Source organism: Arvicola amphibius, chromosome 6 (genome assembly GCF_903992535.2).
Source record: "Arvicola amphibius chromosome 6, mArvAmp1.2, whole genome shotgun sequence".
Taxonomy (NCBI): Eukaryota; Metazoa; Chordata; class Mammalia; order Rodentia; family Cricetidae; genus Arvicola; species Arvicola amphibius.
This window is the reverse complement of record NC_052052.2, coordinates 15,302,871-15,326,465: the sequence shown is the minus strand read 5'-3', so window position 1 is coordinate 15,326,465 and position 23,595 is coordinate 15,302,871. Positions and strand designations below refer to the sequence as shown.

Below are 23,595 nucleotides of genomic sequence, written 5' to 3'. Positions count from 1 at the left end.
CCCCCACCGTCTGGACCTGGGTCAGCACTCCTCTGGCTCTGAGGCAGAAGAGCAGGCTACCCCCCTGGCTTTTCTAGAAATGCTCCCCTCCAAAAAGGTCCAGTTTCCTTGAATCGGAGTGCAGGGCTCTCTCTCTCTCGACATTTGACTAGGGCTCCACTTGACATTACCAGCACCTGGCCCAGTCTGGCTCACAGTAAATCCTTTTTATAATGTTAGTAGACTCTGGACCTCGTGGCCAACAGGTGCTCCATAATGGTGACATTGCTACCCTCAGAAATATGAGAGAGCTTTACTTGTGGATGCCCAGTAACTCATGCTATTAATAACACCAGTCAACATTTATTTAACTCCTTTTTTTTTTTTTTGGTTTTTTGAGACAGGGTTTCTCTGTGTAACAGTCCTTGCTGTCCTGGAACTAGTTCTTGTAGACCAGGCTGGCCTTGAACTCACAGAGATCTGCCTGCCTCTACCTCCCGAGTGCTGGGATTAAAGGGATGCACCACCACCACCTGGCTCTATTTAACTCTTTTTTTTAAAATCTTTTTTATATAAATATTTATTTATTTATTATGTATACTGTCTGTGTGTATGCCTGCAGGCCAGAAGAAGGCACCAGACCCCATTACAGATGGTTGTGAGCCACCATGTGGTTGCTGGGAATTGAACTCAGGACCTCTAGGAAGAGAGGCAATGCTCTTAACCTCTGAGCCATCTCTCCAGCCCTTAACTCTTAATTATGCTCCAGGCACTATCTAAAGTGCTTTGGATATATTCAATTCTTTCAAAAGGAAGATAGCTCTTCATGATGTTACAAAAACAAAGAAAAGTAACTCTGTTCTTCTTTTCCTGTGGCTTTAATGACTGGCAGCCAGGCAGGGAGAAAGAGTTTCTTTCAGCTCACAGTTCAAGGTGCAAGCCATAATGTTAGGGAAGTCAAAACAGTAGGAGCTTGAAGCAGATGGTCCCACTGACCCTACAGTCAGGGAGAAGAGAAGGGTGGCTGAAGCACAGCCCGGCTTCCCCTCTCCTTTTTGTGCAGTTCAGGGTTCTTGGCCAGGAGAGTGGTCCTGCCTACAGCTGCCGCAAACTAGTACAAACCATTTGAATGGGTGCAAAGGAGACTAAGGGCTGACCCTTCCGTAGGAAACACAGCAGACAGCGACAAATCCAACAAGATGACACGCCTCCATGCTGTGGAATTAGGTTCAAAATGGTTTCCTTTAAATTTTTCTTTTTATTTTAGTTCAAGGACTGGACCCAGGACCTTACGCTAGCAGAGCACTTTGACTCTGAGCTATAAGACAAGTTACAGGCTGACTTTGAACTCACGATCTTCCTATCCCAGCTTCCCAAGCATCCAGGACTACAAGCCTGGAACTTACCATGTAGACCAGGTTACTCCAGAACTCACAGAGATCTACCTGCCTCTTCCTCCCAAGTCCTGAGTTTAAAGGAGTATACTACCATGCTGCAACTTTTCTGTTAGAGATCTGCCTGTTAATTGTTCATCTAGTAACTAATCACTAAATTTTGACTTGAAAGAGACTGCGTTTTTCTTTAAAACAGCAGAAGAAGTTAGAGGTAATAGCACGTACCCATAATCACAGAGGCGAACCTGGGCTATGAGACCTTTTTCTTCAAAAACAACCAAGAAAAGTATGGGGGAAAAAGTTTCGGAAAAGTGTGCATGTGTCTGAGAACAAAATATATTAAGTCCCTAAAATGCAGATATCTCAGGGCTGTGACTCAGTTTCACCAAACTTAGGCTTTTGTCAGAGGTAGAAGTGAGACCAGGAGCCGAGGCACCATAGCTCCGTTTGCATCCCCGTGTTCTTCCTAGGCACTAGAAAAGGAAGCCACAACGGCTTGGCCTGACATCTGAAGCCCTAAGCCAACGCACTGGCTGCACCTAGCCATTTAATCGACACATTGACTCTTTAAGGAAAGCACTGGTGTCATTTTGTGGAACAGGACACCGTAGCACAGAGGGATCCGGTGTAAATCATTTCAATCAGGTGCCTGGAACGCAGCGGCTTCCAGAGCCTCCTTGGCATCATCAGAGGGCACTGCATCTGGAATGAGTATGCCGTCATCTTCATCTTCATGATGACATTGAGAAAGGAGCAGGTGCTCGGCAAATGCACTCAGTGGGTACATAACGCATGCCGCACATCGTCAGAGAACCCAGTGCATAGTAAGTAGGTGCTCAGGTGAAGTTTGCCCATTGCCTGGAAATTAGATTATATCCTGTAGGGACTGGATCTCTGCCCTTTGATCCAAACAAGTCCCTTCTACAGGCTATTGAACCCAAGCCTAGAGAAAATAAACACATTGGAGAAGGTCCCCGTTCCTTCCAGTTGTGCTGAAGTCACAGGAGGTCCCCCACCTGCAGGGTCCATGTAAACAGGAAGCAGCATGCCTGGCAGCAGAACAATGCTGGGCGTCGTGGGCTGTCTCCCTTGTGTAGCTTGGGCTGGGTGACAGCGTGGCTGGAGGGGTCAAGAAATTCCTTCGCACCTGCTGCAATTCCTGTGCTAGGGTTGGGAGGCATTACCACTGCTTGCCAGGCTCGAATCAGGGCCTTGGCTCTCTATGTTCCTGCAGGCTTTCTTTTTCCTCTGTGTGTGTGCATATGTACACGAACAAGTCCCATGGCATGGCGCACGTGTGTAGGTGAGAGGACAGACAGCTTGTGGGAGTTCTTGCTGTCTATCAAGTGGGTGCTGGGGATTGAACTCAGGTTGCCAGACTTGGTAGTAAACGCCTCTACCTGCTGAGCCATCTTGCTGGCCCCACTGAATAGATCCTAAGAGAAGCCGGGAGCGGAACTTGGCCTCCAAAATACAATGAATTAGACAAATGACGGGTGATGTTTAACTGGAGGAGGGGTTGGGCTGCTCCCCCAAACAATGTCTCTTCTGCCCCCATCTTTTTTTTTTCTTTTTGAGTCCCTGGCTGGACTACAATTCAATATGTACAACAGGCTGGCACGGAATTTGTCTTGGTCCTCTTGCCTCTGGCTCCCATGTGCTGGGATTAAAACTGTGTAACACCTGGGGCTGGGGAATGGCTCAGTGGTGAAAAGCACTGGCTGTTCTTCCAGAAGACCTGGGTTCAAGTCCCAGCACCCACATGGCGGTTCACAACTGTCTGTAACTCCAGCTCCAGGGGATCTGACACCCTCACCAAATCCACATGCAGACAAAACGCCAGTAAACATAAAATAAAAATAAATCATAAAACATTGTTTAAAAATTTTTAAAGATTAAATAAAAAGAGTGTGTAATGGCACACTGTGCGTCAGTGTCGTGGTTCTAAACAGTGCAGAGTAAACCTGAAACAACAGGTGTGATCCAGAAAGTGGTAAATGAGAGGGTAATTTCCGCAGAAGCCACTGTTGATCTTAGATGTGATCTCCAAGGTCCTCAATATTTAATACCACTCAGTAGAGGAGAATCATACTGGCGATTTTTACAAATTAAAAGTAATTTACTAGCCAGGAAATCCCAGCACTTGGGGGAGGCAGAGGCAGACGGATCTCAGTGAGTTCAAGGCCAGTCTGATCTACAAAATGAGTTCCAGGACAGCTAGAGCTGTTACACAGAGAAACTCTGTGTTGGAAAAAAAGGAAGAAAGAAAGAAAGAAAGAAAGAAAGAAAGAAAGAAAGAAAGAAAGAAAGAAAGAAAGAGAGAAAGAAAGAAAGGAAAAAAAAGAAAAAAGTAATTTACTATGCCCAGAGGTATTCTCAATCAGCAGAGGACTTGCCTAGCATGCATGCAGTCCTGGGTTTAATCCCTAGCACTGCAAAGGATGCAGCATGGTGGTATGTGCCTGCAGTGTCAGTTCTGGGACAGAGTCAAGAGGACTGAAGTTCAATGTCATCCCCAGTGACTTAAGGAGTTTGAGAATAGCTTGGACTATCCAAGACCCTGCCTCAAGAAAAAAAAAAAAAAAAAAAAAAAAAAGGGTAGCCTGGTCTACAAGACCAGTTCCAGGACAGGCTCTACAGCTGCAGAGAAACCCTGTCTCGAAAAACCAAAAAAAAAAAAAAGTTACTGTCTTTTATAAACAGATATCCCGATATCTCAGTTCCAGGAGTCTGAAAAGGAAATACAGCTGTTTTAATTGCCGATGTTTGTGTGCCAGATGCACATCCTATTCCTGGGCCTTCTAGGCCTCAGCCCACCCTTCTCTCACTGCACTTCCCAGGCTCAGCCCCATTTTATTCTCCCTGCTTTTTTTATCTACACACATTGACTGGTACCCCACTTCATCCCAAGCTGCACCCATCTCCCTTTGGCTTGAGATCTGCAGTCGGGGGTGGGGGGCAACAATAAAAACAACAAAAAGCCCTTGCTCTTGCAGGGCTGCGTTGCTCTCACCATTTTTGGCCAACTTTTCACCAGCCTCATGCTCAGCCCCCCCCACCCCCCCACCCCCGCCCCAACCAGGCAGGAATTCCTGGGGAACAATTGAACAAAGCCGGGAACTTGGAGGGAGAAGGCACAGGACATTCCAAAAGGATTTCTCTCAGACTGCAAAAGACAACATGCAAGAACAGTACAGAGGGCTCACGGCCTTGTAAAAGAAAAATCACCAAAGAAACGGAAAGTCTGCCCAGTAGGAAGGGCAGTGTGGATCAGAGGAAGGAACAAGGGGGCCAGGGGTTGGTTAAGAGGCCCATGTGGGGGGTGGCAGAGTTGGGGGAAGGCTATTTCTCCCTGCCACTGTGTCCCTGCAGAAGTCTCTTGGTCTATGTGGCCTCAGTTTTGTGGTCCTTAAAAGTGGAGGGAGTTGGACTGGGGAGGTGGCTCAGGGGTTAAGAGCATTGTCTCTTCTTCCAGAGGACCGGGTTCAATTCACAGCACCCACATGGCAGCTCACAACTGTCTGGAGTCCAGTTCCAGACGATCTGACACCCTCACACAGACATACACCCAGGCAAAGCACCAATGAACATTGAAAAAAAAAATACATGGAAGGAGTTACTAGAGTAAACACGTGGATGTACAAAGAGCCATTGCCAGGATGTTTGCTTAGTAACCAAGACCTGCAGACAGGGCAAACACCCAGCAGCAGGAGAGGAATAATGGCACCTGTGGGCCAGGGAGGCAGGTCAGTTGGTAGAGTGCTTGCCTAGCCAGTACAAAGCCCCAGACTTGACCCCAGGCCCTGCACAGACAGGCATGGTGGCATACCCCTGTAATCCTAGTACTTGGGAGGTGGTAGCAGGAGGATGAGAAATTCAAGGTCATGCTTGGCTAGGTAGTGAATTCGGAGCTAACCTTTGCTATGAGAGGCCCTGTCGCAAAAGGGAGGGAGGGGAGAGAAAGAAGGAAAGAGAGGTCACATGGAAAGGCAGAGAGAACGCTATCCAAAAGTACCAGCTCACAAACTGCCAGTGATTCCCTTCTGACACAAGAGGCTTTACCCCAAGCCAGGGATGCCAGTGGACATGGACAAGGCCCTGGACCCCATCCACAGCCGTGGGAGAGAGAGATGGAGAGATGGCGACAGCTCATGCCGAAATATAAATCTCTGTGCTGTGTCCAATACGGAGAAGGAGTGCAAAGAAGAAAACGTCAGCTGGTCTGAACAGGATGCTTAATGACACCGTCGACTGACGCTTCGGAGCAACGGCTTCTTATCTCAGACTGGTAATAAACAGTTTGGGGGCTGGCACTGGTCCATAGATTCATTTTTAAGTAGCCGTGGCCTTTGCTGACACATAGAACTGTGTTTATAAAAAGAGTGTTAAGTGAGAAGAAGCAAGACATGGACCCGTCCGTCCTCACTGGCGCACATACCGTGAGGGACAGTGCCTGCCCTGCCTGGAAGAGCAGGGGCAGGGACATTGGTGGCGGTCCAGCTCATGGCCTGCATAGAAGCCTCTGGGCTAAAGCTGGGCCTTGTGGGTGGGAATGTGAGGGGGTGGACAGGGCCCCCAAGCATTCCAGCTTGATTAAAGAGGTCTGTGGGGTGAGGGCCACAGTGACGGATTGAAACGATAAAGAACATTTTATGTTCAGCTCAGCAGTCCGTTTCTGGAGTAGCATTCATAAACCATGTCTTAAACAACACATGCCCTGTGAAATGGTAAAAGTTTTTCCCACACTGGGCAGTGGTGGTGCATGCCTTTCATCTCAGCACTTGACACTCGGGAGGCAGAGGCAGGCGGACCTCTGAGTTCGAGGCCAGCTTGGTTCACAGAGTGAGTTCCAGGACAGCCAGGACTATACCAAGAAACCCTGTCTTGAAGAAAACAGAAAACAAAGCAAAACAAAAAAGTTTTTTTCCCCAGAAAAACAGGTGGGATCTGTCCACAAATATATTGAGGAGGGGCAGATTAAAAAGTTCAACCCACTTAAGACTTGTGTGAACCCTTTGCCACAGGATCACAATGTGGGAAAGCATACAGAATTTCCAGGTAGGTGAGAAGGCTCAGTAGGTGAGGATCTGCCTGCTGCTGCCAAGTCTGACAACCTGAGTGCCATCTCTGGGGCCCACATGGCAGAGCGAGAGAACTGACTCATGAAAGGTGTCCTTTGACCTCCTCACATGCACCCACAGCATGTGTGCCACGCCCCCACAATACAGATGTCATAACAATAAAAAAAAGGACAGCGATCCCAAAGAACCCCTTTCTCTTGGGACATCTGGGTGGGAGGGCAGGAGACCCAGGAGCTGCAGGATGGGATCCCTGCCTGGAGTCTAGGACTCTGCCTGGAAGTAAGAAAATGGCAGGTAGTGTGTAAAGACCCTGGGGATGGGGCACAGACAGCAAGGCGAAAGCCCTGGCCAAAGGAATCACTTTCTGTCTGAGCTGGGAAGACCTCCCTCACCCTGGACAGAAAAGAGATCTTCACTGGCTAGGAAGACAAGTTCTGGAATCACACAAGAACCAAATCATGCCTCTCCTTTTTTCTAACTGAACTCTCTCAGCAAGTCACTTCAGCTTCTGGGCTTCAGTGTTCTTAACTGGAAACATTCGAGTTGAGGGTTTGTCTCAGTTGGTGGTACACTTGCCTGGCATGCACCAGGCTCTGGGTTCAGACCTCACATACATGTGGTGGTCACACCTGTAATCCCAGCACTTAGGAGGTAGAAGGAAGATGGTCAGGAATTCAAGGTCATCCATCCTTAGCTACACAGTGAGCCTGAGATCTGTCAGTGCTACCTGAGACCCTGTTTCAAAAACACAATAGTGAGCGGGGTATGGCCTAGCATTAAGGTGGCCAAGGCAGGCAGATCTCTGTGAGTCTGAGGCCAGCCTGGTCTACATAGGGAGGTCTAGGTCAGCCAAGGCTTCATAGTGAGACACTGTGTCAAAAACCAAAACCAAAACCAAACAAAACAGAAACAACACACCTGTTCACTTCTCAGGACCTTGTCAGAGCCAGTAAGACTCTAGGCTGTCTGAACTGTGGAAGGGACTTTTCTCTACTTGAGGCATAAGCCAGGACCTGGCCTGGTGATATAAACCTGCAATACCTGGTACTCTGGAATCCGAGGCAGGAGAATTTCAACCTCAAGACTTGCCTGGGTTACTCAGGGTCTGCTTGGGCAACTTAGTGAGACCCTGTATCAAAAAAATTAAAGGAGACTAAGAACATAGCTCTGTAGTAGAGAACTTGCTTAGCATGTGTGAGGGCCTGGGTTCGATTTCCAGGACTTAGGGAAGAAGAAAAGAAGAGGAACATTTGGCTAGGCATGGTGGTGCATGCCTTTAATCCCAGTACTTGGGAGACAGGGGCACGAAGATCTCTGAGTTCGAGGCCAGAACTGTTACACAGAGAAACCCTATCTTGAAAAACCAAAACAAGCAAAAAAGGAGGAACACACATGACACAAGGCAGGCCGGCTGAAAGCAATTTGTTCTTTCACCCAATTGAAAATGAAAATGGCCTCAGTGTCAGGTCCACACTAGGTACTGTGCTCTTTGTGGAGGATGTCAGCGGAAAGAAGGCCGAGCAAGAACAGCGTGCCAGCTGCTGTTTTCGAGGCCTCGTGACAGCAAGTCATTCTGAGACTGTCTCAGTAGTTGAGATGTTTGGGTGTGGAACTGTAGGAAGCTAGGGATACATCCTTTATGGGAAGCTGGGGAAGGCTTCTGTCAAGGTGGGTGCATGTCTGTGATAAAAGACTGGAAAGATGAGCAACACAGGATCTTGCCAGTCACCCCACCCTGACCTTCCCTGCGCACGGGAAAGTTTATTGCCTCCCAAGGTGGTGCCTTTTTCTCTTCCTCCTACTCTTCAGTCCTCCCATCAACCCTAGCTCCTTCACATCAGTTTCTGGTTCCAGACCAAGCCAAGGACAGATCCTGTCTCTGCCTGTTTTCCCACACAGGCAGTGGAAACTCTTGGCCATAGTAACTGCTTTCTTATTCAAAGAATGTAATGCACAGCTAGCCCTTACAGTGCAGACATTGCCTTCACTTATGTTATCAGAAAACGCTGGGTAGAGGCAGATGGAGCCCACAAGACACATCACCAAACCTATTGGCTTGCTTGGAAGCCTACTATCTCTGTGATGAGAACAACCTGCTCAACTGTTCAGGGCAGTCTTGAATAATTAACAACAAAAGGGGAAAAAAAGGAAGAAAGAAAAAGGAAGGAAGGAAGGAAGAAAGGAAGGAAGGAAGGAAGGAAGGAAGAAAGAAAGAAAGAAAGAAAGAAAGAAAGAAAGAAAGAAAGAAAGAAAGAGGAAAGAAAACATAAGACGGGTGAGAGGATCTGAGGCAGGGAAAAGATTTGGAATCAATTAGAAACCAGAAGAAGCTGTTCCTCCCACTTTTGGAGAGGCAAGCCATAACTGTAGCCACTGTTCTAAAAGTTCCCAGCTCCTGTTCCACAGCTCTCATGGTCCCTCCTTCCCCACGGGACCTTGTTGAGACGCTTAAGCTGTTTCTGTCTTAAAGATGCTGACAAGCACTCGAGTTGTGAGCATCTATGGCGTAGTTACAGGCACCTTAGAGGCTCTGAAAAGCCCGGCTCCTCTTCCAAGCCATACAAGGAGACGACAGCCTGGCTCGAGACAGAACAACTTGAGAACATTTACTAAAGATGCTAAGAACTACATGCTATAAACCAGCCAGTCAAACCCCTTCGTGGAAAAGAGAGGATGTGGAATAAATAGGTAGATGACTGATCCCCAGACGGGTGGGGCTTCTTTGGGGTACGTTCTGGACAAGCTCGATTTTCCTGGTGTCAGCTGGTTTCCTCCAGGCCCCAGTCAGCTTTCCCATCTCTTTCCTCAAACCCTTTCAGGAAGCAGGGCCTATAGGCCTGGGTTCATCTTGACCAAACATCTACAAAGGCGTGCTTGTTCCCCTGTTCCTGTAGCTATGAGCAAATCAAGCAAGAAGCTAAATCTGTGAGACTGAACAGGGCCTGAGGTAAGGAAAGGACACTGAGGCAGCTCATGCCATGAGATTTGTCACGGATGCTGACCTCCCCACACACAGGCCAGGCCTTGGAAAAACCCTGCCACCAGGCTGGTCTACTGCCAACTCTGAAGTCAGCCTTCTTCATCAGACAGGGAGTTCCCTCCCACATAGTACCAGGATGTCCTCCCACATCTGGCCGGAGAGCCTTGGGTAGGGGTTGCACCTCACGGTCCTCCTCTTTCTCCTCCCCCTCCCCAGTTTCCTTTCTTCTTTTGAGACAAGGTCTTATGTAGTTCAAGTTGCTCTTGAATTTGTGGCAATCTTTCCATCACCATTGCTGCTCTCAGGTTCTGGGGTTATAGGAAAACACCACCAGTTTATATGGTGCTGGGGATCAAACCCAGAACCTCACGTATGCTAGGCGAGCACTCTGCCAACTGAACTACATCCTCAGCTCTTGAAACTCCTTTAAAATATTTATTTTATTCTTAAATTATGTGTGTGTATGTGTGGGGCTGTACACATGAGTGCAGTGCCCTCAGAGGCATCCTGTACCCCGAATCCGGTCACAGGCAATTGTGAACTGCCTAGTGTGGGTACTAGAAAAAAGTTCAAGTTCGCTGCAAGAGTGGTGCATGCTTTAACTGATGAGCCATCTTTCCGGCCCAAATAAATGTGTTTATTTATGTGCGTGTGTGTCCGGGGGAGTTTTACTCATGCTGAAGCACACATAGCATATGTGTGGAGCTTGGAGGACAGCTTTGTGGAGCTGATTCTCTTCTACCATGTAGGTTCCAGGGTGGAGCTCTGACCTCCAGTAATCAGACTTGGTGACAAGTACCCTTACTCACTGAGCCTGACACTTCTTTTCCTTTCCTTTTCTTTCTTTTTCAATCAATTAACTTTAGTCTTTACTCTGAGGAAAGTCAGCATGGCCCTTGCTTCCTACGTGAGACTGGCAGGAGAGGCTGAGTGGTTTGTCCGGGTCTGCATGGCTAGATGATGGAGCAGCCTTTTCTGTCGGACTGAGAACAGCATGAGGCAGGGTTGTGCCCTCCCTTGTCCCCTTCATCAGAACAGGGACCACTAGGGGCCACGACTGGGCATGCCTTCCTTGTCTGTCCCACCCCCCTGACAGGAGCAGCGGCAGACCTTATTAGGTGTTGTGCCTGGAGCCTGGGCTGGGGCCAGGGCGTTGGCAGGCCTATTTGGATGTGCTTTCTGCTCTTCATGCTCTGAGTTGGTCCTCTATAGCTATGGCCCTGGGGCAGGGAAGAACTCAGTCTTTTGGAGATGGGGTCTCTGTGGAATAAGGGTCAAGATGTCAGTGTTTTCTCAGGTCCCTAAGTGTTTGGCCCCTATCACAGGGAACATGTTTTCCGGACAGGGCTGGCGCCATCCAGTGAACTGGGCATTTCCTTCTGTCCACAGCCCACCTCACTCCTGGCTGCAAAGCCCGCCAGGAGTCTCTGGAACCTAGCAACTCTCAGGAAACAATGGAAACTTGGGTTTGTATTCCCCTCCTTCTATCATTACTCAAAGGGTTTCCTCAAACCTACACACATGCGTGTGTGCACATACACACTCCAGTTATTTTTCTCTCCACCCACTAGCCTGGGGCTGCCTGGAAAATTTCAGTCAGAAAAGGGGCCCTGGGTAGGTGGTAGGGACAGTCCTGGGCTCCAGGCTTGTGTGCCCGCCCATGGGCTATAGCGGAAGTGCAACGATGATTATGATTTACCAAGAACACCTGAGATCGAGTCTGTGGCAGAGCCCATCTGTATATGAACCTGGGTATGAGAGAGCTGGTGTGTCTCTGGGAATGATCTATGTGAATCAGACTGATTCTTTGAATGCTTTATATTGCCTTGTGGTATAGGGAGGGGTAGGAGGGCCATCTTGTTCAGCATCAAGCACCCACTCAAGGCCTGGGATGAATGTATGAGAAAAATGTAGAATATAGAGGCTGGTGACTGTGTAAAAAAATACATAAACCCTAGTGTAAAATATATGAAGAACCGGTGTGGGCAAACATATGTATGGTCCAGAGATATGGTTCAGTGGGTATAGATACTTGCCACCAAGCTTAATTACCTACCTGAGTTGGATCACCTGAACCCACATGGTAGGAGATCATCAATTCCCAAAACTCCTCTGACTTCCATGTGATCACTGTGGCCTGTATGCAGGCACACACACATACATGTGCACATGTACACAAAACAAACATTTAACAAATAAAAGATGCTTCATAGCTTGTTGGGATACTTGAGTCTGTAGAAATGTAAACAAAAATGTAAATATAAATGCGAAGTCGATGTGAGCAGCTGAGTGTGTGTGAGGGCTGAGAAGTCTTGCAAATGATTGTGAACCCCAAAGAGTGTTAGTAAATGTGAGCATGAGCGGTGCAAGTGACAGCTGGGGGCAGCTCAGGGCCACACAGCACTCGCGCTGGGGTCCAACACCTCATTGTTTTGAAGCCATAGGATTGACTTTTAACGAAGTTAAACTGAATTGAAGCAGAAGCTCCGCAAAGTACACTTGTAACTCTGTGAAACTCTATGAAAGTTGCCTGCTTGTGGGACCCCCTTGAAAGCCGTTTGCTGTGGACTCGGTGTGGAACACGTGGAGTGAAGGAGCGGTGTGTACAGAGGTCTCGATGCCCTACCGAGTGGCGTCCAAGTTTCATCCCACACTCCAGGCCACGTCTGGCGTGGAGCCGGTTGGGCCTCAGCCCACACCGAGGGGGACTGGGGCCCAGACAAAGGCACAGCCGGCTGCGCAGCAGCTCTAGAGAGCCTTGCTAGTGGCCCGGAGGCGGGGGGGCCTACTCTTGGGGGGGCGGAGCCTGTTTTTTGTGGGGGTGTGACAGGAGGCGCGGGGGCGGGACCTAGAGGACCGGGACAGACAGCTTCAGGGGCGGAGCCTGGCCTTGAGAGGCGTGGCTAGAGTCTTAGAGGTGGGGTCTGGGGCTTCTGAACTTGGCGCCTCGGGGGGCGGAGCCGGAGACCCGGGGGCGGGGAGTATGCGGGAGGGCGGGGACGGGGTGTAGGAGAGGAGGAGGCGAGCAGTCCGAAGGACTCCGCAGGACAGCAAGCGGGTGGCTCCGGGCGGCGCCGAGAGAGCCAGAGAACGAGGCCCGGCCATGGGGCGGCGGGCAGTGGGCGCGCTGCTTCTGGGGCTGCTGCTGCACACGCGGCTGCTCGCGGTGAGTGTGCGTGGCTAAGGGCCGAGGGCGGTGGGCGCGCGCCAACTTGGCGGGGACACCGGAGGCTGCTCGGCTGGGACTCTGGCTCGGGACGGCCGCGCCCGCGCAGGACCCTGGGTTGGCACTGGCCAGCGCCACCCAGCAGCGTGGAGTTTTGCTTAGGGGACGCCCCAGGGACCCAGCGTGGAGGTCAGGGGCCGTCCTTGCAAGCTTGGAATCTCGAGGTTCTCTGGCCACGTTGTTCAGGCTCAGAGTCGCCTCTGGGCATGGCTCGGCCTGCCGTTCCTGGGGCCCTGACGGAGAAACTTCTAGCAGGGTGGGAACTTGGCAGGACAAGGGTACCCCTTTCCGCTGCCAACTTGGCAGAAGGGGCATTCCGTCATGATGGGGACCCTGTCAGTCTTCGCTGGAACTTTACTATGTTATCCTCTGGGGAGACTATGGTTAGGCAGTCATACGTAAAAACTTGGAACAAAACTGAAGCCTGTGTGCAGCACCCCCTGCACCCTGGAGTCCTCCAAGCCATGAGCTAAATCAATCACTGCCTTGCACTGAGGTCTCGGTAACACCTGGCGAGAACTGATTAGCCTCTCGGAGGTAGTCCCACGTGGGTAAAGGGAACTCAGAATGGGACGCCTCAGGGCAGCTGGGCCTGAATGGAATGAGTGCCCTGTGCAGTGCCTGTTATGACTGGGCCCAGGAGGAGCTGAGTTTCCCCTGTATTCTTCCCAGGTCCCCAAGGTGGGATGCTGTGTACCCCTACAGTTCAGCCCTTATTCTGAATTCTCACCGGGCCAAGGGGAGGAGAAGGGAACTTTTGAGTCAGGAATCCTAAGACCTAGAAGGCATTTGGCAGGGGAGGCCCAGAGGACCCGAGTGACCTCAAGGAGGACCGAGAGGAGTTGATGGGTTGACAGAGTGGAAGCTGTGGGTGGGGTCCATGTGGACCTGCTGCGGTGAGCCACAGAGCCCAGGTACTCCTAGACAGTCTCCCTCCCTGTCCTCTGTTTTCAGAGCCAAGAAGGTGACTTTTCCAACTGGGCCAGTATTTACCCAGTGACTGATTCTCTGTCCTTGCCTGGCTGTCTGGCTCTCACCTCTGCCCTTCTGAGTCACTCCTTAACCTCCCACCAGGCCTGACCCCTTACTGTTTCTGCCCCACCCACACAGCACCTCTCTTCCCCACCCTCCTTCCGAGCAGCCTTCTTCCTTAATCTGTCTGGCCTCTCACCCCAACCCTACAGAGCAGGGCTCGGCTGTTGCTGCCCATTCAGCCTGAACTTGTAGCTCCTAAAACTGACTTTCCCTTCCCCCAGGCAATGACCTAGACCTGGAGTGCTATCTTTTCCTGACCACCCCCCTCCTCGGCTAGACCCCCTGTTGAGGGCTCCCCCAAGCTCAGACTGCACAAAGACAGGAGTGGTGGGCGGAACTGTTTGCGGAGGGCCTGAGGAATTCTGCTGAAATTCCCTGACTGCCACCACTGCCCTATTCACTTGTTCATTCACCAAATCTCGATTGAGCAGCATTCTATGACAGTCACTAGGAGTCCCCTAGGCTCATTCATTGGGAAGATACTTTCTGCACAGCTATTGTGCGCTGGCACTTGGTGGCATGAGGTGATCTGGGTGGGCTGGGGCATGCCTTTTCAAGACTTCTAGGACTCAGACTAGTGGGCTGTGACGCTGAGGAGACAGCAGGCAGCCCGTCCAAAGCTCTAGGATTAAAGATGCTGCAAGGAGTCACGTGGAAGGCATCACTGGCCTACCCCAGCTCAGAGTTGGGCCCCTCTGCCCCAAAGAGCTTAAGGGTCTTATAAACCCAGTTTCAGTGCCAGCTTCTCAAGTCTGAGTGTCCACATCCATGAAATGGGTAGAGACACTGGCCAGCGCAGCTTCAGTAAGATCAGTTTTCAGCCCAGCATCCCGGCAAGTCTTGCCCACTGCTCTTGACCGCTTCAACCCTTCAGTTCAATTTCAGACAGAATCATCCCGTACGAGAGGGCAGCCTACACTGGGCCCAGGAGTCTTGAGTCTCACTGGAGGCAGGGACAGTGAGACAGGGTCTGTGATTATGTGGGGGAGTAATTTCTGTTCTGGGGAGAGGATGGGACCAGGCCTGGCTGACTCAGGCCTGCCCTGGCCTGTTGACCCTTTCCTTCCTAAGGTTGTCTTAGCCCTTCCTTTCTTGGGACCAGCCCCACCATTGATAGGAATCTTGAGGGGTGGCAGGAGTAATGACAGTGTTTTCCAGGCCGAGGAGGGAAGTTGGTTGAAATACCTGCTTCCTGCCTTCCTTGGATTTCCTTGCGGGGAAGGCTGCTGTGGGAGCGGGGGAATTTCTCCTTCCTGGAGTGACTTCAGCCCTTCCCTCCACACAGCTGATTACCCTGTCTCCCAGCTGTTACCGTTACCACCTTTGTTCCAGACCTGTGCTAGGAAAAGGGCAGAGCTGAGAGTGTGTGCATCAGGCTGTGGGACCATCCTCAGAGACTGGGCAGAGGCCGGACTTCAGAGATCTTAGAGATGTATGGTTCCCCACCCCCATCTCCCAGGCTGAGCTCTGGGTGTCTGAGGAGTCTCGCCCAGGCCTTGCTTGGCTTGGCCCGGGCCTGTTCTCAGGATGAGCGCAGGCAAGTTAGGATCTGTGGGCTTGAGTCTCTGTCTGGGAGAAGGTTTAAAAAAAAAAAGGTACTCAAATAAGATTAGGTTCAGGATTTGGGTGACAGTAAGCACGGGGTAGGGATTTCTTGGGGTGCAGGCCAGGTAGAGGGAAAACACTGTAGATGGGTCACATATATTCCGTGTCCGTTGATTGAGGGACGCTGTTTGTCAGGGACTCCTCACGTTGCTTCTGTTACTCCCTGCTCACCACGTCCCCTCCTTACTGAGAATTAGAAGCTCGCCCCTCAGGGCCCTGCTCCCTCTGGGACCCTGCTGTCCACTCTCTCTTGTGCTTTACTAAGTTTCTGTTCTGTCTTGTGTTTTCCCTTGCTGGTTTTTTTCTTTCTGAAACCATTTTAATTTTTTTTTGACAATTCGTATGTGTTTATAATTGTATTTTGGTCATTTTGTCTCTCTGTTATTTTCTCTCACCTCCTTCCCTCCTTTTTGGGGGGGTATGTTTTAGACAGAGTGTCATGTATCCCAGGCTTGCTTGCCTCAGAACTATGTGAAGGATGACCCTGAACTCCTGAACCTCCCGCCTTCCCTGTGTAAGTGCTGAGATTACAGGCTTGAGCCACCACCGTGCCTGGCTAAATTTTTTGAACATGCCAAACAAACTTTACCTCCAGGGCCTTTGCATCTGGCTTTCCCTTAGCTTGGAACACAAGTCCCTGAATCCACATCACCCTCTGCCTCCTATTTCTCAGGTCTTGATAATTCTGCTCTGCCCCTCTAGCCCAAACTCACCCACCCCGACCCCTCTGCTCTCCGCTCTTCCCCCCCCCCACCCCCGCAATACTGACAATTGAACCCAGGGCCTCTCACATGTTACCGTATGTTCCAGGCTGAGCTCCACCCTTAGCCCCATTGCTTTTTTTCTCTTGTCACCCTCTAACTTGAATCTGTTCACTTGTTTATCCATCTCCTCTGCTCTGTTTAAGTTCTGTGATAACAAGACCTCATCTGTTTGTTTTTTTTTTAAATCGTATTTATTTATTTTCTGTGTATGATGCGTGTAGTGGGGGTGGTACATGTGTGGCGGTCGGAGGACAAATTGCCGTAATTAGTCCTTCTGTCTTGTGGGTACCAGAGATTGTACTTAGGTTGTCAGGTTGACCACTGGCCCTCTTAGCTGAATTTTATTTATTCGTTTATTTTGCTTGTTCTCTGTTTTTATTCATTTTTGTGATGCTTGGATATTTTTAATTAATACTCTAATTAGAGTTGTCCTTTGACAGTTTCACACACATATATAATGCAAACTAGTCATTCTCACCCTCACTCTCTTACCTTCCCTGACTATCACCCCCCACTCTTTCTGACATTCCCGTCTGTTTTGTTTTGTGACCTGCTGAGTTTAACCAAGGCTATCTGTATGAGCTACCCATTGGAATCTGGTGGGCTCAGCAGCAGACACATGGTTGAGGACAGTGACTCCCCATCTCCCAGAGTCTGTCAATCCACAGCCAAAAGTTCATCAGTGAGGGGGTGTGCTTCCCTGAGTCCCTCTTCCATCCATGACTGACAGGGCCAGCCTTGTGCAGGCCTCAGTGCTAACTGACATAGTAAGTGCTCCGTGAATGTATCTGCTGAAATGCATTAAGCCTTGGAGACTAGCGTGGTCCCTAGAATCTGAGCAGAGGAAATGGAGGCACAGAGAGGTTAGGGGGCTCACCCACTTGCTCACTCAGAAGAGTCAAGTTTGAAGGTAGGCAAAGCTCCCCTGACACTCCCCACTGCCCCACCTGCCTGCAGCCAACCAACCACTGTCAGATTCCTAAAATTCATATATTTATTAAGTATATGGTAGGCACACACGCGATGTTCAGAGGACAACTTGCAGGAGTTGATTCTCTCACCTGTGGGTCCTGGGATGAAATTTTTTTTTAAAGATTTATTTATTATGTGTACAGCATTCCTTCCATGTGTGCCCAGATGCCAGAAGGGGGCGCCAGGTCTCAGTACAGATGGCTGTGAGCCACCATGTGGTTGCTGGGAATTGAACTCAGGACCTCTGGAAGAGCAATCAGTGCTCTTAACTGCTGAGCCAACTCTCCAGCCCTAGGATGAAATTTGGGTCTTTTGGCGTCTAGGCCCTTTCACCCACTGAGCAGCCTCCCAGGCCCCACCATCACATTTTGATGAAGCTCGTCACTGATGTCATTATCAGTAAGAACTCTGGTCCCACGTGGCACAGTGGTGACCCGAGGTCAGGACACCAGGAGCTAGACCCCGGAGCAGTCATTTGTAGGCTTGTCAATGGCCCCTGAGGCCCTGCAGACAGTTGCATGCAGAAGGGGCCAGGCTCTGAGGACCTGGTCTGTAGGATATGAAAGGTCTCTTTCTCTATGTGTTGTTCATGATGAGGGAGACATATGGCCTGGGGCCCTACTGACCTGCAGGGAGCCTTTCCTTGTTCCTCAGCTGCTCCCCTGGTGTCTGGAGGTTAGGATGGCTTGGAAGAGGCCTGAGGACTGCCTAGCCTTGGATTGGAAGCTGGGGGTGGGATTTGGAAAGATATGGGTGCTGAATCATAGGCAACTTGGAGGCCAGACCTCTGAGTTCTGGACTTTCTTTCTGAGTTTGGGAGGGAAGGGGTGGCTCCCAGCCCCAGCCTTTCTCTCCTCTGGTCCAACTCCAGCTGTGAGGACCAGGCTGAAGGAGGACGGAGAATGAGACTCAGCTCCCCAGTGGCTTCCTAATGGTCTGCCAGTACCTTCTTGCTCTTCCTCCTGCTCCTGCCAAGGACAAGGGGAGCTAGGTTGAGGGTCCCTGCCCTGTTGTAAGGCTACCCCAGCCGGAGCCTTGGCCTTTTTGGCCCTGCCACCCCCTCCTGATCCTAGAGCCTGAAGCTGGCTGACTGAAACCCAGAAATATGTGTGGAACTCACTTCGTGGGGAGCCGCCAGCCTCACTACCCAGCCTGGTGGCGTCAGGCAGTGTCAATAATGGCCTTGAGAGGGGTGTGGCTCATGGCTGCCCAGGGGTGGCTGGGCTGGGGGGCACCATCATGAAAGCCCCGAGAACAAGGTGGCTCTTTGAAGCCTGGGAATGTGAGTCTGAGCCAACACCAGAATCATGCTCGTCTCTTTCATATGATGCTAGCTTGTGCCAGGGCCGCAAGGACATCCTAGCATCCCAGGGGCCTTTGGAGTACTTTGAGACGTCCCCAGGACCAGCTGCTAGCACTTTTTTTCCTTGGGGCATAGAGGAGGACTTCCTACTGCTCTGGTTTTCAGGGATGCTCCCTGTACAGAGGCTGACAGTGTGGGTTTGACCGGTGAGTGGTCCAGTGGTGTGGGCTGGTATACAGGCTTTAACCGCAGCTGCTGGGTGTGTATCACACTTAAAATTTACTTAATAAATATTTATGGAGCATCGTCTCTGTACTTGACCCTGTTCTAGATGTTATAAGATTGCAGCAGAAAACCAAAAAAAGTCAAATTCGCACTCCCTCTGGATCTTGTGCTTTAGCCAGTACAGAAGCCGGCTATACTCAGAGGGGGAAATAAAGCAGAAAACGGTGTAGAGTGATGATGTGGGGTAGGAAAAGCCCTGATAACGCATTCTGGGGAGCGGAAGGAAGTGAGGGTTGGGCGGATGTATGGAGAAGGGCATCCAGACAAGAGGAATGGTCAGTAAGGACCCTGGAGGTGGGGGTGTGCCTGGCATGTCTTTGGCACCGTTCAAGTGGTAGGCAGTGAGATGCCGACGAAGCCGGCAACAGGATGGCACAGACTTGGCTATGGCAAAGTCCTGGGATCCTGAAGGGCCCTGGTGCATTTTAAAAATATTTTTATTTAGCCGGGCGGTGGTGGCGCACGCCTTTAATCCCAGCACTCGGGAGGCAGAGGCAGGCGGATCTCTGTGAGTTCGAGGCCAGCCTGGTCTACAAGAGCTAGTTCCAGGACAGGCTCAAAAAAAAAAAAAAAAAAAAAAAAGCTTCAGAGAAACCCTGTCTCGAAAAACCAAAAAAAAAAAAAAAAAAAAAATTTTTTTTATTTGTATGTGTGTGTATGTGAACATAGGGGCCAGAAGAGGGTATTGGAGTCCCTGGAGCTGGAGTTACAGATGGTTGTGAGCTGTCTGGTGTGGGTGCTGGAAATCAAGCTTAGGTCTCCTGCAAGAGCAGCAAGTGCTCGTAACTGCTGAGCCGTCTCTCTAGTTCTCCAGTCGTGGGGTTTTAACAGGATGGCTGTAGTTGCTGTGAAGGTCAAGGGTAAAACAAGGAGTCTCTAACCTGGACCAGACATGGTGGAGCTAGTACCAGGTCCATGGATGGAGAGAAGTAGCCAAGTCTCCATCTAACACGTTTTGAAAGTTGGGCTCACAGGACTGACTGCTTGGGAATGGGTGGGATAGAGAGTGGAGAGCTCCAGAGTCTCAGGCTTGAGCATTCAGAAGGACAGAGCTGCCTTGGAACCATGGGACAACTCCAGAGAGCCGCATGGAGGAAAACGGAATGTGATAGGTAGTGGGGGGGGGCAGTGTGGGCAGGGCCGGGGGGTGACCGACTAATGACAAGGCCAGTGGGCTCTGGTCCTCTCCAGCCATGGAACCCCTTTCTGCCCAGGCTGAGGCCTCTGTGGTAACATAGGGGTAGAGCGGAGGGCACTTGTGTTCACTTGTAGAACTCACCAATAGGGATTCCTCGGAGCCCACAGCCAAGCCCCTGATCTCTGTTGTACATGGGGAACTGCATTTATGAAGCATGAGATAAGAGACTTGGCTTGCCTTGTTGCGGTTTGCTAGGGGCTAGGCAGAGAGCTGGCAGACCCTGGTCCAGTGAATAAGGTCATGGTTTTATGGAGGGTTGGGAAGGGTCTTCCTCTGGCTCTGGACTAAGATGAGCTAACTTTCCGGCAACTGCTCCTTGTTGTGTCCTCGGGGGTGAGGGATGAGCTCTTTCCCTTGCCTGTGTCCTCCCTGGAACCTCTTTTCCTGGGTGTGTGGTATAAAGTAGGAGCTCAGATAAGCCTGCTTTCAATTCTGTAGATTATTCCTGACTGGCTGTGTGACCTTGCACAAGTTTCTGGACCTCTCTGACCCTTGGATGAGTTTTGAAATAGGCAATGCCTGTGTTGTAGTGGTTATAGGTTGACCGGATGGATATACTTGGAATGTGTTAGGTATTGGATAGCTAGTGGCTGCTATTAGATTTGTTCCTATGCAGGGCAAGGCCAACATGCTATTTGATGTAGAATTCCTAGTGCCTGGCATGTCCTGTTTCTCTAAACCAGGGGGTTGAAGGAACCCTGGGCTTGTTAAAGGCATGGCTCCCTTTGCCTTCCTTCTTCAGGCTTGGAGCCCCAGATGCAGCTGTGCCTGATAGCCACTGCCCTCCTTCCCTCTCTGAGGCCACAGCTGCAGGACAGAGTCCACCCTTCTATCCTGATTGCTCCTTCCTGGAGGGGGAAAAGAATGGGGGGGTCACACCCCAGGGTGTGGCTTGGGAAAGGCTGGGGCTTCTGGATAAATTCATTCCCTTCCCAGCTGTGTGCAGTCGGTAGGCTCCCAGCAGCAGAAGGTGTGGCCAAATGGCTCCCGTGGGTACAGAGAGGATGTTGGAGCATCTTGAGAGGAACAGGAGAGGGGGTGTCCTGGGACCCCATCCCAGCACAATCCCTCTTTTTAATCTTAGACTGGAGAATGCAGGACCTTGTCCAGGGGATAGCCCACTCTCTTTGCCAGGACAGGGGCACCATACAGCTTTATATCTGGCACTTGTAGGATCTCAGAGTCATCAGGACTAGGCAGAAAGAGGGACACACAAGGGTGCGTGATCTTGCCCATTGGGCAAGGCGTGGAGCAGACAGCCCTCACTGCCTACCAGGGTGGGTCACACCCAGGTGTTTCATTTTTAACTCTTGACATCTTTCCCGGCTTCCTCAACTTCTGGTCACTGGGAAGGGGAGACAGCCAGGAGCTTGGCAAGGGGAGGCCTTCAGAGGTGGCCTGGGGTGACCTCCACAGATGCTTCTCCTGGGGCTAGGCTGGGAATTCCCAGCTGCCTCTGGCCCCTTCCCAGCCCACCTCCCCAATGAAGCCAGCCCAGCCCCCACCTCCTGGCAGCCCCTCCTAACCGCTGACTCATCCCTGTCCATGTTTGGTGGCTCCAGTTTTCAAATAGTTGGGAACTGGGATCATGCCTCTTGTTGGAGTCCTTGCTGACTGGGGTGCGTTGAGACCATGGCTTCATAAATCTTAGTCCCAGCAACCTCTGTCACTTTCCCAGCTTGCCACCTACTTTTGCCTTCTGCCTTCCTGTGACCCTGGAGCCAGAAGAGCAGAGCCCCAGAATTCCCAGAGAGGTCAGTCCCTTCTCTGACCTGGATCGCCTAGGTCACTAGCGTGTGTTTTATAGTTGTTCACACCTTCTCCATTAAAGCTATCACCCTCAGGAGGCAGCCTGGCGCAGGGCCTTTTTTCTCTGACCCTCATCTCATTGCTCTCCCTGCTGTCTGTGGCCTTGCACTGTCTCCTCTCAGAGGAGCAAACTGAGACAGAGTGTCCCAGCATCCACTTAGTCTGTAGCACCCCTGAGAATGGAGCCCAGGTCCTCTGACTCCCCAGTTTTCATTCTCTCCTTGGGTCAAGTGTAATGATTCTAGAGGGGGTAGGTAGTCTGGGAATGCTGCCTGGAGGAAGGGAGCAGGCCCCGCTTAGCCAAGTATTTGAGCAAGGTGCATATCTGCCACCTGGGTCTAGCTGGCTTCTGCTTCTCAGATTTGGTTATTCCCCTCCCCCCAACCCCTTGACTTCATCTCAACCCTGGTAAGCTCCCCAGGCTGAGGTATAGGACTCCCACCAGCATTGAGCACCATGCAATACTTGTCAGCCAGGTCTAAGCTCCCCATTGGGCTTCTTCAGTCTAGTGAGTAAAGCCAGCCTTTGTACCCTCGGTACTGAAAGACTGAAGGAGCTGGGCAGTGGTGGTGCATGCTCTTAATCCCTGCACTTGGGAGGCAGAGGCAGGAGGATCTCTGTGAGTTTGAGGCCAGCCTAGTCTACAAGAGCTAGTTCCAGGACAGGCTCCAAAGCTACAAAGAAACCCTGTCTCAAAAAAAAAAAAAAAAAAGAAGAAAAGAAAAGAAGAAAAAAGAAAAGAAAGACTGAATGATATATGATATACCATGTGTAGACACACTTAGAATATAGATGAGTCCCTAACTGTCATTCAGACAATGGGACGTCTGTCCAACCGCTCATTTATTTAGTCATCCATCTAACGTTCTGAACATTGTTGGGAGTATACCACATTTCCCAGATAAGGAGTAGTTTAAAAAACAGTGACCTGCCCAAGATCCTAGAGCCAGAGGCAAGACTAGCGTCACTGCCTGCTGGAAGGACTTGAAGGCTGGGTTCCTGCTCCGCAGCAGCCTCAAGCCTGGGAGAGGCAGGACACCACCCTGAGTGCAGCCCAGCTCAGAAGTTCTTCACCCACAGTAAGTCGGCAGGCAGGCGAGGAAGAGAGCACTTTGGTACCTGTCGTCAGGACAGGTTTCCTGGAAGAAGTGGCTCTGAAAGCAGGGCGGGTTTGGATGTGCTTAGGGAAGAGGAAGCAGCAGGCAGAGTTCCCAGCCTCCTCAGCCCCCCTCAGCCTGGATCCTATTGTCCCCATTGTATTGGAAGTGCAGGAACTGGAAGGAAAGACCCTTGTCTGCTGCTAGAGTTGTTAAAGCTGGGGGAAGAATGGGAGGAAGTCCCCAAGATAGCTGAGGGTGATATCTACCTCAGCATCCCCCACCCACCTAGCCAGACAAGTAGGCAAGAGGTTGAGGCCTGGCTTCCGGTTGGCCACAGCCGCGGCTTCATCCTTTTCGCTGAGACTCCATTTTCCTGCTCTCGCAGTGGGCCGTGTTCTTGCTCCTTGGTCCTCCGCCAGCCTATGGTGGAGTAAAGGACTGGAGCTTCTCCCAGGAGTTAGTGGTAAAATGTTCTCAAGCCCAGGGTGGCCCCTTGGAATACCCTCCTGGCCGTCACTTCTGTCGTACACTCCTTTCTTGATGCTACCAGCCTGTAGGTGCTGAGCCTTGAAATAAACGAGGGTCTGGGACTGTTCTCTGTCGTTCTTAGACATCCTAAGACATCCTTGAACCTGTCCGGTCCATCCATATGTCAGTCCTGTGGTGATCTGACCCCTGACCTCTGTGTCCTGTGGGTCTCTGATGCTGGGCAAAGAGCCACAGTCACTGTTAGTGTCTGGCGGTTAAGCACTGGACTAAGCCTCAAGAGTGCCAGAAGCGTGGGCTACTCAGGGCCAACCTTAGATTCCTGGAACCTAATCTCCAGATGCAAAATGGAACCATTCATTCATTTGTTCTACGAAA

At 50.8% G+C, this 23,595-nt stretch overlaps 1 protein-coding gene across 1 annotated transcript in view; it reads left to right on the top strand.

The window, feature by feature from the left end:
• Positions 1-12,484: 12,484 nt before the first annotated feature.
• The window catches only part of Hspg2 (heparan sulfate proteoglycan 2), a 101,327-nt gene continuing 90,216 nt past the window's right edge, over positions 12,485-23,595 (top strand). Inside the window, exon 1 of the mRNA XM_038333914.2 lies at positions 12,485-12,600. Coding sequence (XP_038189842.1) covers positions 12,538-12,600 — 63 coding nt within the window. The 5' untranslated portion in view covers positions 12,485-12,537. The remainder of the gene's footprint in view (positions 12,601-23,595) is intronic.